The 13148-nt window shown below is 55.4% G+C and overlaps 2 protein-coding genes across 5 annotated transcripts; one reads left to right on the top strand and one right to left on the bottom strand.

The window, feature by feature from the left end:
* Positions 1–491: 491 nt before the first annotated feature.
* On the bottom strand, positions 492–3274 carry GNGT2 (G protein subunit gamma transducin 2). Of its 2 annotated transcripts, XM_045182431.3 has the most exons (4): positions 2992–3274; positions 2046–2127; positions 1190–1294; positions 492–760 (listed from the first exon to the last, which is right to left on the bottom strand). In XM_045182431.3, the coding sequence occupies exons 3-4, from the start codon at positions 1271–1273 to the stop codon at positions 635–637; spliced, it is 210 nt and encodes a 69-aa protein (XP_045038366.1). In that variant the 5' UTR covers positions 1274–1294; positions 2046–2127; positions 2992–3274; the 3' UTR covers positions 492–634. The 2 variants fall into 2 exon arrangements, with proteins under 2 accessions (XP_045038366.1, XP_053767579.1); XM_053911604.2 differs by lacking the exon at positions 2992–3274 and having other exon boundaries at positions 2046–2351.
* A 344-nt stretch (positions 3275–3618) lies between these two features.
* ABI3 (ABI family member 3) lies at positions 3619–13043 on the top strand. 3 transcript variants are annotated; one of them, XM_045182425.3, is made up of 8 exons: positions 3619–3931; positions 8098–8265; positions 9291–9467; positions 10748–10833; positions 11017–11112; positions 11310–11461; positions 11899–12039; positions 12327–13043. In XM_045182425.3, exons 1-8 carry the CDS (start codon positions 3815–3817, stop codon positions 12488–12490), a joined length of 1101 nt encoding a protein of 366 aa, XP_045038360.2. In that variant the 5' UTR covers positions 3619–3814; the 3' UTR covers positions 12491–13043. The 3 variants fall into 3 exon arrangements, with proteins under 3 accessions (XP_045038360.2, XP_024429224.2, XP_045038361.2); XM_024573456.4 differs by having other exon boundaries at positions 3621–3931; positions 11307–11461; XM_045182426.3 differs by having other exon boundaries at positions 3623–3931; positions 11307–11461; positions 11920–12039.
* Positions 13044–13148: the final 105 nt, after the last annotated feature.

The following is a 13148-nucleotide window of genomic DNA, read 5'->3' as shown; positions in this document are numbered from 1 at the left end:
GCTAAATTCTGTGAAAAGAGGAGCCGCGTTAGTCTTGCTCACTCTACTATCCCTGAGGCCCAGGGCACAGTAGACCCTCAGTCATATTAAATAAATCAGGAAATCATGACTTTACAACCTCTTGGTTAGCAGGCCACCTGGGGCGAGCTAAACGACTAGGGGGAGGGCCACAAGACTGGACATGAGGGGGGAAGAAGGACCTCCCATCTCCAGTCATCCATCCAGACTACTCTGAGGAGAATGCTGGATCCCAGGAAGAGCGTAGGGGGGAAAAACCGGAGAGGTCCTAAGGCAGAGTAAATGTCTCCTAAGGCCTGCCCCCTGGGGTCTCGGGAAACCATAGGCTCTTTAGGCCCCACCACTCACCGAGTCAATTGCTGAACTAGGAAAGAGCAGAGTGTTTCCAAATGGGGTCAAAGGGAGTCAGCAGGTAGAGGAAATGATGGCAGAAAAGACCTGAGAATGGGGCTGGGAAATGGATCCACAACACGTGAGCCAGATAGCTTTACTCATTCCATGACTAAGAGAAGGAGGAAATTCACTGATTCGCTGGGTGTCCCGGGACGGTGGGCTCTGGGTGAGGGTGAGGAGTGGGGCTGAGAAGGGCCAGTCAGGGTGCGGGGCTCTGGCGCCATCAGCTTATCCTACAAGTGCCTTTCTCCTTGAAGGGGTTCTTGTCTTCAGGGATGCCTTTGAGAAGAGGGTCGTCTCCTGCTTGGGCCTCCACATAATCCTTGATTTCTTTTCCTGTCTTGGAAATCTGCGAGAAAGCAAAGCGAGCTTTCAACCCTTGTTTGGCTTGGTCAGTCCCAAGGAAACAGACTTCTGGACAGGGGGGAGACTGTGGCCAGAGAGGAGGAAGATGAAAGGGACGGGAAGGTGGGGAGAGGGGTGTAAGTTCCTTGGCCAGAACCATCAAGCCTGACTTGTCTGCAAGGGATGCTGGGCCAGGTCCAGTCCAGAGACAGGGCTGGATAGGCTCAGAGGCTCTCTCCTATGCACCTCCTTGGGGTCAAACCCCAGCCTCCTTCCACATCCTACTGCATCCCAGAGGCACCTCCTGCCCCTTCCACTACCCTGAAGAGGTCCTACCACCCCATCATCCATTGCTTCCTCCTTCAAGTCCCGGCTCCATGAGAAATAGAATGGGATGGAGAAGAGGGGGCAGGGAAGGGAAGAGGAGGCTCACCGGAGCTCTTGAGTTCCTCACTTCCTTCTTCAGCTGTTCCACCTCCATCCTCAATAGCTCCTTCTCACTGAGCTCCTGGGCCATTCTGCCCTAGGGACACTGGTCCTGGAAAGGATTTCATGGCCGAAATTGCAACTCCCCTTGGGCTCTCGCAGCTCCCTCCTCTGCACTCTCTACAGCTCCACTTCTACCCTCTTCCTTGCCAGGCCCCTCAGTTCAGGCTCCTCATTGTTCACTGCATCGTCCGAACCCCACCTCCATCATGCATCCAGTTTCAGGAGGGGAGGAGGCTCCTGGTCTGATGGGGGAGGCACGATCTCTGCCCTCGAATAAGGACTTGTCTACAGAGGAAATAGGAATCAAGTATGGGGAAGGGAGAGCAAAAGGGTTTCTTTCAGTGAGGCAGGTCTGGGAAGCAAAGTTGTTGTTGCACGCATCACACAGGTAGAAGTTTTACGGAAGCCCCGGGGCCTGTCCCGGGAGAGGGACCCCCAGTGCTTCAGACAAGGGCTCTGGGGCCTGTCCCACTCCAGGTTTGATCCCAGCTCGGCTGCTTCCAAACTGTGAGGCCTTAGGCAAGTCACTCAATCTCCTTGAGTCTTAGTTTCCCCATCTGTAAAATGGGTATAGTAATAGTATCTACCTTATAGGAATATTGGGAGTACTAAAGAAATAATGCTCTAAAATATTTTAATACACCGCCCCGCACATCATACACACAATACATTTATTATTATTACTGTTATCATCATCATCCACATCAACATTACACAATTATCTGGAAGGCCTGTCTGGCTCCTAACCTCAATAATTCTCAGACTAGATCCCAGCCCAGTACCACGCCAGCCCCTCTCACCTGCCAAGAAAGAGCGTGCACTTCAAGTCACTTCTGCCCGGCCCAGACGAGATGGTGTTTGAGCCTCCCAGCTCCCGGTCAGCTGAAAGTCGTTGGATAAAGCAGATGGTCTGGAAGCCCAAATCTCTGATGGCTAAGCTGATCACGGGCTCAAGGTTCTAAGCCCATCCATCGGCCTGAGCCTCCAAGCTCTCACTGCCTCCAAGCTCTCACTGCCCGCGGAGCAGACACCCTGCCCTCTGCATGAGCTCCACTCCTCTAGTGACCCCTCTGGTTGGAGACTATTTCCCCAGTTCTCACCCTCCAGCCCTGCGTGCTTCCCTCCCCCTGCTTTCTCTCCCAAGCCCTCCCCTCCCCTACCTCTGACACTGCGTTTTCTTCCCAATGAGGCGAGTCCTAGATCAGCTCCTAACTTCCCTCACCCAAGAAGCCTTTGTGTGCTCAATTGAAGTCCCCCAATTTCACTTTATACGGTTCTCCCAGCTCACTCTTCATTCACTCATTCAATCAAAATGCGCTCACACAGGATGCTATGTCAATTAGCACTTGGGGCCACAGCCACCTCGAACACCCATGTCCATGCTTCTTGGCTGCCATGCCTCCCTCTGAGCCCTGGGTGTGGGTCTCCCCCAGCATAGGGCACATGCCCTGATCTTTCTCTTGGGATTCCTCCAAGGACCACCCAAGGTGACAGACATTGAACTCCTGTCCAATGACAAGGGGACCCTCTCGAGGAGCAGATGTTAAGGGACCAATGTGGTCAGTGAGTGATCCTCTTTCTCTCCTGCCTCTAGGATGACAGGCTGGGTGCTGGGAGGGGTGGGGAGGGGGCCTGGGATCCATCCTAACTTCCCCCACTCCAGGATCTCTGAGAATCTGAGATAGGACAGGACCCTGAAGGCCAGTTAGCCTACCTCCTGGTTAGTGCAAGAAATAGAGCACCTACCTGTGAGGCCGCTCATTGCTCTGTTCACCGCTGCTTCCTCAACCTGACCAGTTCCTCCGGAACTTGAACGTGGTACTTCTCAAAGCCAAGTCCTTTCTGTTGTCTAATCTGAGTCCTTCGCCCTATACGTGGTCCGTTTCACCTCATCCTGCCCCCATTGGGAGAGAGAGCCTGTGCGCCAGACCTTCCTTGCAGGTAGCCTTGCGGAGGCTCGGTAACTGGGGACCACTGGTTGTGTCTCCCTGGTGTCCACTTGCCGTTGCATTGTCTGTTTTCCACACCCTGCAGGCCCCCCCCCCCCCCCCGGCATGACTGGTCTCCATATCCTCTCCACCCTCCGCTCTCCTGTCCCTTGGTGACTCATCCCTGGGCTTCCCAAGGAAGCACCCACCCTCTGTCCTTTCCTCCCCTTCCATGAGTGGAAAATCCATCTCCACCCGCTGCCCCAGAGCAAGCCAACCCCCTTCCTCCACAATCTACCCCCCCACCCCCCGCAACAGTTTCCTCTCCAGGCCCAGGGAGCAATCACAGATGCCCCGACCTTGGCTTCCTCTGCTGGGAGGGATTTGGGGGTTGGGCCCCCAAAGGGGCCACTGGCTTCCCCCTTCCTCTGGGCATGGGACAGAAAGGCGCAGTCCCAGGGAGCAGGGACTGACTTCCTCTTGTCCCGGAATGAGCATGCCTGACCTTTGCAAGCAGGTTTGGGTCTCTCACGAAGAGGAAACCAAAAGCAGTGAGAGAGGGAAGGCAGAGCGACCAATCAAGGGCAGGGTGAAGCACAAAACCAGTGGCTCCCCGGGGAGCCCGTCAGAGGCTGGGGACCATGGCGGAGCTGCAGCAGCTGCAGGAGTTTGAGATCCCCACGGGCCGGGAGGCTCTGCGGGGCAACCACAGCGCCCTGCTGCGAGTCGCCGATTACTGCGAGGACAACTACGTGAAGGTAGGCAGAGCAGGCATGGGCCCCGACACCCTGGAGGGGCCCTGGGCAAGGCCACCCCCGGGCCAGGCCATGGGGGCCATCCTGACAGGTGCTTGTCCTGGGCTTGGGCCAAGAAGCCCTCCCACTCCAGGCCTCAGCTTCAACCCAGTCCCCCAAACTTTAACTGTGACCCCCTGCTACCCGAGCCCCCACAGTGCCCCTTTCTCTCCCAAAGCCTCAGATGTCCAGGCAGCGCTATTGCATCCTAGCATCAGGCCTGACCCTGGGTCCATCTCCGCCCCAGCCTCTCACGCAAACCCACAGGCCCAAAGACTGGTCCGCACATGAATGCTGGTGCCGTCACGTTGCTTCCAGGCTGGCTCTAGGTGAGCCTTCACAAGGACTTCCCAAGCATCTCAGTGAACTTGAGATGGACTGGGGTGGTGGGGGTTGGGGGGGGAGTGGAGAGGCGGCAGAAGGGGCTGGGTTAAAGACAGGGGCTCAGATACGGAGGCCGGGGTGTGTAGGGAGCAGGCTGCCAGCCAAACATGAGGATGCAGTGGCGTTTAGAGCAGTTTTCTGAATTGGGTGGTTGACCCAGGGCCGAGCATGGGGGTTCCTGGGTCAAGGGAAGAGGAATGAGAAAAACTTAATAACGACTGAGCACCTCTGTTGTTTCATTAATCCTAACGACCACGTTGTGAGACAATGCTATTATTCCTGTTTCATAGATGAGGAAACAGCTCAGGGAGGCAGGTGAGTGGATTCAGGTCATACAGCTTAGAAACCGGAGAGCTGGGCATCGGCCTCCTGACTTCTGAAGCGGAGCTCTCCACCTTCCCGTCTCCCTGACGTGCTGTGTGGCTTTAAGACCATTTATCTGTAGTCTCTATCCACAGTTTCCTCTGCTCCTTAAGGGCTACAGGCTAACCCTGTTATCCCTTGGGCAAAATATCATTTTTCTAACCTGTTCTAGCCAAACTGTAAGATGACGCACAGGGACCTCCCAGATTAATAAGAGTATGGGAAAATTCATAATGAAAGGAGTAAGTGCTCCTGGGAAAATGGCAGATTAAAGAGAGTCAGCGATACTAGCAGTTAAAACGCTCTGCCCCCTTACTTTAAGCAGGTGGGTTGCCTCCTTTAGCCCTCACCCCAGGCCTGTGAGGCAAGGACCACTCCTGCTTCACAAACAGGAGGCTGAGGTTCAGAAAGGTTAACTCACTTCCCAAGGTTTGCAAGCCAGGTGTGCAGACGTTATTGAAGGAATGGAAAGGGCTACTTCCACCCTTGTAGTCGGGAGGCACGTGCCTGCCAGTGCCACAAGAATGGAGCTGGTTTCCTCGCCCGGCAACATCTAGGCAGTCAGAAGTTACGCCCTGGGTGGTGTTTTCAGCTAAAGGTTTGTTCGGTGGGCTCTGCAGTCAGAGTGAGGGGTGTGGCCAGTTGCCCCTCTGACTCTCCCCATGGGTTAAATGTGATAACATGCTGAAGCCTTTAGCCCAGTGCCTGCCCCTTAAGAAGGCCAGGATAAATGGCAGCTGTAATTGTCGTCATCATCATCATCATCATCTTACTCATCAGAAGAATGAGACACAAAAGTCGATTCTAGTGTGGTAAAGCAGCCCTTGCAAAATACCCAGGGCACAGGAAGCTCTGACCCAGGGGGGACCCCTGGACTCCTGCTTCCTTCATGCAGAACACTAACTATGAGACCACACAACCAATGGCCTTTTCTGGCCGCGCTGAGGAGTTTTCTACGAAGAGCAAATGCCTGGGAAGGGTCTGGATGACTTCTCAGAACTTCTCTTTAACAAGGCCTGGTTCCCAGGCCCTTGGCCCTCCCCCACCCCCCTCACTTTCACCCCAACCAGGTGTCAGGAAACCCGTGGGGAATGGGGGAGGGCAGGCTAGGGTCACCTTCAGAGTTCTCGGTCAGGGTCCATGGGGTTTACAGGCGGGGTAATTTGCATGATAAATAAGCAGTCAGTTATGAAGACAGATCCCAAACCCTTGATCTCCAGACCTAATTTGCTCTAAGACAAAAGCCGGGGGTCAGTAGGCATCCAGGCTCTAGCCTCCCAGAGATGGGCCCAAACAGCCATTTTTCCTATTTAGGCTGATAGAAAAAATCTAGTGATGAATCCCACATGCCAGTCCAGGGAGGGAGCGGCATGGGGGAGCTGAGGTAAGAGATCTGGGTAGAGACCAAAGGAGTAGTTGCTGTTCCACCAGGGTCTTCATTTCCTTACCTCCTAAAGGAAGGTATTTTTTTTCAAGATTTTATTTATTTACTTTTAGAGAAGGGAAAGGAAGGAGAAAGAGTGGGAGAGAAATATCAATGTGTAGTTGCCTCTTCCGCACCCCCCACTGGGGACCTGGCCCACAACCCAGGCATGTGTCCTGACTGGGAATTGAACTGGTGACCCTATGGTTCGCAGGCTGGCACTCAGCCCACTGAGCCACACCAGCCAGGGCTAAAGGAAGGTTTTGAACAAGAACAAGACCTGCTATCCTTTCTGGTTGTAACATCCTAGGTTGATGGCTTTGCTCTTAAGGCACTTGATTACATATGCTGATAAGATGTAAACTATATGCAAATGAGCATCTCCATACTGGTGTTGGAACAGAAAGGCAGGGAGGGACTCCCCAGAGGAATGCCACAGGAGGGGTGGCTCAAAAGGGTCTGGGTCTGCCCTTTGGCTCCAGCCTAAGCACCCACATCTCTCTCAGCACTCTGTTCTGATAGGTTCCGGTCTGTTCTCCACTGACTGGCCTTGAGCCCCTGAGTGCTGCGTCCCATTGGTGCAGCCTTGCCTGCCCTGGGCTTACCTCCCTGACCCCACAAAAGTGCAGGCTAGAGTCCAGCAGCTCCATGACCTGACCAGAGATAAGGAAGCTGCCCGGGGAATCAAATGACCAGAGATTTGCCCAGCCCCCAAAGGCTGATGTGGAACTGAAAAAAATCTGTCTCTGTCTTAAGCTACTCCCTGCCCACCCCTTCACCACTGACTGGCAGTGTGACCCTGCCCAGCCCCTGGCACAGTGCTTGGCATGCTGTGGTAAGATGCCCAGCAAGTATTTGGGTTTACAGTGAATCCATTAATTAACTCACAATTTATTACCGTCTGTGTGGGGAACACTATCCCAGAATGGGATAGAGAATAAAACAATCTCCCTGCCCTCACTGTGCTTACATTTTAGTGTGTGTGGGGGGAGGGGATAGACAATTAAGTAAATAGATAAATAATTGTTGATAGTGCTTTGAAGAAAAGAGAACAGGGTAGATATGTTAGAGAGTCGATACAAAAGTGGGCTGGGGAAAATCACAAGGTGGTAGGGGAGGAGGTGTCTCTGAGGAGCTAAGACTTAATAATAAGGATTCTAGAAAGAATCCTTCTTTCTAGTACAAGTGCAAAGGCCCTGAGGTAGAAACCATCTTATCTTGATTGGGAACAGAAATCCAATGGCCAATGTGGCTGGAGGGGAGTAAGTGAGGGAGGGAGTGGAAGGGGATGAGGGCGGAGAGAAAACAAGACGCAGCTGCGAGGGTCATACGCAGGCCATGGCTGGTAGTGTGGATTTCATTCCTCGTGTGCTGGGAAGCTATTGGGGGGAATGACTGAATGAGGTCACTGTTTTCAGGCTTCAATTTCCTCATCTATAAAATGGACCAAATCATTGTTCCTCAAACACCCACCTGCAGACTGGAGGTGAACAAAGAGCTCACGAGTCACCTGGGGAGCTTTTAAAGGCACAGACTCATCAGCCGCACTCCCAGGGGATCCTGGTTAGAAGGTCTGGGATGAGGGCCTGACGGGGCTTGGTAGGTTTTAAGTTTGACATCTCCTCCAGCCAGTATTTGCCTCCTCTCTCCTTTCTACTATTCACCCTCTACCCCTCAAGAAGTCTTCAAGAAGGTAGTAGGGTTAACCCTTTGTTTGATTTTTTGGGAAGGAGTAACTTTTGCTTCCCTTGCCCCCGTTCCACAGGGCTAGATTTGCTTTTCGATGTCCCCGGGGTCCCTCTTACTGTACCATCATTCTTACAGATACCACTTCAAACATCGAAGCGTTGTTGCTTTTCCCAGTTCAATCCCCACCTTCCCCATACCTTCCCCATCCCACTTTCCCAGCAAAGAATCCTTGCAAGGTGCTGGCCTCTGACTTGGACGGTGTGTATTTCAGTCCACAGACAAGCGGAAGGCGCTGGAGGAGACCATGGCCTTTACCACCCAGGCCCTGGCCAGTGTGGCCTACCAGGTGGGCAACCTGGCCGGGCACACTTTGCGCATGCTGGACCTGCAGGCGGTGGCTCTGCGACAGGTGGAAGCCCGTGTGAGCACGCTGGGCCAGGTAAGGAATGTGGGAAGGCTTCCTGCATCAGCCCCCGACTCTTCAGCCCCACGTGGGCATTTTCTCCAGTAAAACTTCTTTCCTGCCTTTTTCCACATCCAAGTGCCTGACTCTGCCACAGAAGCTTGGCAATTCCCTAGCGATTTGAACCTCCTTATCTTTGTGCCTACGTCTCGGAGCTGGGCCTTGCTACCCTGTCAGACTAGGTTCTCCCTGAAGGCAGAGCTCGCTCTTTCTCTGAATTCTGTCCTGCGTGGTAGAAAGCAGGCTCTACCAATCAGGGTGGCTGCACAGTCCAGGAAAGAGGCAAAATAGACCCTGTTTCCATCCAAGCACAGGCGATGACTTAATAAATGTCCTAGACCCCGCGTGCTTGCTTGGCAAAGTCATCTTCGGCCCTGGAAGCACTGCCACCACCACACAGTGTCCCCCGCCCCTCTATGACACACACCCTCCTCCTTCCTTCCTGGATCCTTGGCTGAGGAATTAATTGCCCGTAAAGCCCATGCACAGCCCCGGTACACATCAGCCTGGCCTGTGCAGGACCCCATGTTCGGTGTGGGTGTGTCTCTTTCTCTCATCCCTGCACGTGGAAGTTCCAGCCTTCTCAGCGCTGTAGGCTTCTCCGCAGAACATCCCAGGGGGAAGTTAATTCACTTATTTGTCCCTCAGAAGGGAGAGACGATCCTGCCACAATTCTCAGCCACCGCCTCGCTTTCCCTCTCTGCTCCCAAGCCAGCCCAGGGCTTCCGGGTTGCTGCGTTTTCTCTTTTCCTCTGGTGCCTGCTCAGCTAATAATAACCCCAATTCCCTTCCACCAGGAAGTCGCTCCAAAGTGGCTCCGTCCTCCCCTGGCAACACTTCCCAAATGCCTTATGGCCTTGGGGACAAAACTCTTTCTTTCTTTGGAACTCACTGCCTCCCATGGTCCCTACCCCCACCCCAAGTCTAGCTTCTTGCTCCCTTAAGGGCAAGGGCTCTGTGTAGAGCCCACCCCCACTGTGACCTGAAATCCCGTCACGCAGATGGTGAACATGCATATGGAGAAGGTGGCCCGCAGGGAGATAGGCACCTTAGCCGCTGTCCAGAGGCTGCCCCCCAGCCACAAAGTCATCGCCCCGGAGAGCCTGCCTCCCCTCACGCCCTACTGCAGGAGACCCATCAACTTCAGTTGCCTGGATGGCATTGGCCATGGGATCAAGGTAAAGACAGGGGCTCCTCCTCTTTCTCGGCATCCCCCTCCTCTTCTGCCTCACGGCTCCCTTCTTTCCAGACCCCCGGTTCTCTTCCACACCCATGTTCTTGCCCAGACCCGAAGTCCCTTTCTTTCCTCACTCCTCGAAGCCATCGCCCCAAGGAGGAGCCTCCCTTCCTTAAAATCCCTTCATGACCTCCCTCCCCCCAGAACAGGCCTCTACCCTGTGCTCAGATGACCTGCCGAGAGTGGTATTTGAGCCGTGGGTGCTGGGTGCGTGTGTGAAGGGCGAGAGGAAGGGCGGTTGTCAGGGTGTGCATGAGAACAGCTCCCCAGCCACATGAGAACAGCGACTTCCTCTGTCTGGAGGTTTGAGGTCACTGCACTGAAAAGTCACCCCAGAGCTGCTGTTGGGTGAGAAGGGGCAGGGAGGCAGCCCGTGGGAGGGGACATGGTGGAGACAGGGGAGCCTGACTCTGGCATTTTCTTCTCGGCCCATCTTCTTCTGAGAGGTGGGAGGCCTGTCCCGTTTTTTCAATTCCTGTCCCCACACTCCAATCTTCCATGTTAGATTAAAGCTCCTCCTTACCGAAGTGACCCCTCCCCCCACATACCTTCTCCCAAAAAAGGGGAAACTAAAAACTCCCTCCTTCAGTCACTGAGCTTCCCACCACTAAGTTCTTCCTATTGTCCCACTTGAATACTTTATGAGTCAGCTCAAGTCCCTCTGTTTTGTCCCTAGCGAACTAGACCAGAGGGTGTCATTCCGCATGTACCTACTCTTGGGGAAACCCTATCCTGACAGGTGCTCTGTGGCACGTGGCTTTGCACCTTGTCATTGGTACATCCTGCTCTAAGTCTGCTGCTCCTCTCTGCCCTGAACGCCCCCAGCCAGTTCCACAGGCCTGCGCCGGTGGGACGTTTCTAAGCGCCAGGGTCCTCCTTTCTCCACGCCTTCCTCTGTCAGAGCCAGGGAGGCAGTCTGGGCTCTGAGATGCTTTGAGACCCGGGTGAGATGACGGGCAGCCGCGGAGGCCATGCAGAGGAAGTGGCCTGCAGACTCTGTCTGTGCTCTGAGGTTTCCGTGGGGCCCGAGGCAGACTGGATGCCGAGGCAACGAGCAAGAGGGGGTGGGGTGGGAGAGGGGGCTGGGAAGTGGAAGTGGGAACTTGCTGTGCCCGCACTGTCCCTCCCAGTTTGTCCGTCCCTCCCCCATTTCCTCTGTGGGATGAAGGGGCTATTGGGGGTTACCCATCAATGTCAGCCCAGCCCCCTGCTCCCCTGCAGGATGAGAGCACGCAGCTGTCGAGGACCGGGACGCTGTCTCGAAAGAGCATCAAGGCGCCTGCCACACCCGCCTCTGCGTCTCTGGGGTGAGGCCTCGCCGAGACCCACACGAGCCGCAAACGATCCTGAAACTATTCCTCCACCCTCGCCTCCGCGCAGGCGCCAAACTTCCTCCTCTGCCAGCTGCCCCCTCCTCCCCGCACCTGCCCCCTGCGCTCTGGAAGCTTTCCTACCCGGGTAACCACACCCTCCCCTACCTCCGCCCCTAGGAGACCACCCCGGATCCCCGAGCCAGTGCAGCTCCCTGTGGTGCCCGACAGCAAACTCTCCGCCGCCTCATCTGCCTCTTCCCTGGCCTCGGCCGGGTGAGCCCCAGAAGTCCAAGCTGGGAGTGGCCGTGGGGCGGGGCAGGGGGGCTGTTGAGAGGGGTCTTCTGCCAGTTCTCACGGTGACTGCTGGAGCTGAGGACTAAGGATCACAGGGGCGGGCCAGTTGGGGGATGTTGAGCTGGGGAAGGGGTGCTCAAAACTAGCTGAGCCTTGCTTTCTCTGATCTCCAGCAGCACCGAAGGGGTAGGTGGGATCTCCACGACCAAGGGGCAGGCACCACCCCCAGCCCCTCCTCTCCCCAGCTCCATGGCCCCACCTCCTCCACCAGCCTCCGACGTGTGCCTGCTGCCTCCTCCGCCTGAGGAGCTGTCCCTGCCCCCACCTGGTACGGATCTCCCCTGATCCTCCTAGCTCAACTGTGGGGTCCTTCTCTCACCTCCTGATACCCCTTCCTACCCCTCTCACATCTCATCCAGCTCACCTCGGTGAAGGCTTTGTCCAAGTAGGGGTAACAGGACAGAAAGGAGGCAGAGAAAGTGAACTAGCATCACTTAGCACCTGCTTATACCAGGCCTTGGATTCGAAGCTTCTCATCCATTTTCTCACTTAAATTTAACCCTAAGGTGACCTTCACATTCCAGGTTAACAGATGAAGCTGAGCACCCCGCACTGTCCAAAGGTGCAGTGTTTACTGAACACCTACTCTGCACTGGGAGCACTGTGGGAGGCCAAGGATGGGCAAGGGCTGGAGGGAGGTTACACAAAACGGCTAGATCCTGGGCTCTGCTCCTCAACATAAGTTTCCTGGTGCCACACTGGCAGCCTTTCTGCTTTCTCTCCCAGCTCCCGACCTGCTCCCTCCTCCCATCCCGGACCTGGATGAATTGGAACTGCCACCTCCACCTCCACCAGGCTTCGGGCCGGAAGAGCCTAGCTGGGTCCCCGCTTCATACTTGGAGAAAGGTACCTGACCAGATCCACCACCAGGGTTCCCCCCACTCTTCTACCCCAGAGGCACTCTGTGCCTATTGTTCTGCCCCCAACCCACCCATATTCCAGAGCCTAGCTGGGAAGAGAGCAGCTGGCCTGGTGTTGTTACTGACTGAGCTGGGGAAGGGACCCGAGGACCCAGAAGGCACCTCCGGCCCCACTACTGCAGCCTTCTCTGGATGCTCTGCTCATTAGAATCACGTGGGCCCCTGCATTCCCAAGGCACACCTCACAGCACCCCCTCTCCTTCTGCCTTGCAGTGGTGACACTGTACCCATACACTGGCCAGAAGGACAATGAACTCTCCTTCTCTGAGGGCACTGTCATCTGCATCACCCGCCGCTACTCTGATGGCTGGTGCGAGGGTGTCAGCTCGGAGGGGACTGGATTCTTCCCCGGTAACTATGTGGAACCAAGCTGCTGACAGCCTGGGCATCTCTCTGGACTGCTGACCACAGGCTTTTCCCTGAGTGAACTTGAGCCCCTGGCCGAAGCCAGGCTCCAAGATCAAGCAAGGCTGGACCAGGCTTGCCCACCTCTTCAGCTGTGAGCTGTGTCTGCACCTGCCCCGACTGTGGTGGGAAAGGATCCCTGGGACAGAGCAGAGGTGCCCTGGGGCCTGCTGCCGCCGGGAAAGAACTGGAAGCCAAGGAGTTTGGTGATCTTGTCCACAGAGGACCCCTATTCCACGGAGGGTGGGGTCTTCAGCTGCCAGGTGCCAACTTTGAATAAAACTCTGATGGACTCCTGATCGATTGCCCTGCAGGGCTGGGGGGCCAGAGAAGGCCTGAAAGGCTTTTCAGTTCTAAGGCTCCTGCTAATTACTGAGCCCCCTCCACCTGCTCTCAGCAGCAGTATCTCTCCCATCCCCTCCATCCTCATTGCGCACCCTTTCTGTACTGGACTTCCCGTGCCCTGTGCAGTGATGGGCCAAGCATTGTTGTGTCCAGTCTTGGTTTCTCAAGCTGGGTACTCCGCCAGAATGGGGACCAACTCCCTCACACAAGTGGGGCTCCCTGAGAACAGAGACCACCCTCACCCCTCAGATTGCGGCGCCAGAGATCTCAGTCACTTCTTCCCCC

Source organism: Desmodus rotundus, chromosome 9, assembly GCF_022682495.2.
Source record: "Desmodus rotundus isolate HL8 chromosome 9, HLdesRot8A.1, whole genome shotgun sequence".
Lineage (NCBI taxonomy): Eukaryota > Metazoa > Chordata > Mammalia > Chiroptera > Phyllostomidae > Desmodus > Desmodus rotundus.
This window is presented reverse-complemented; position numbering and strand designations above follow the sequence as displayed.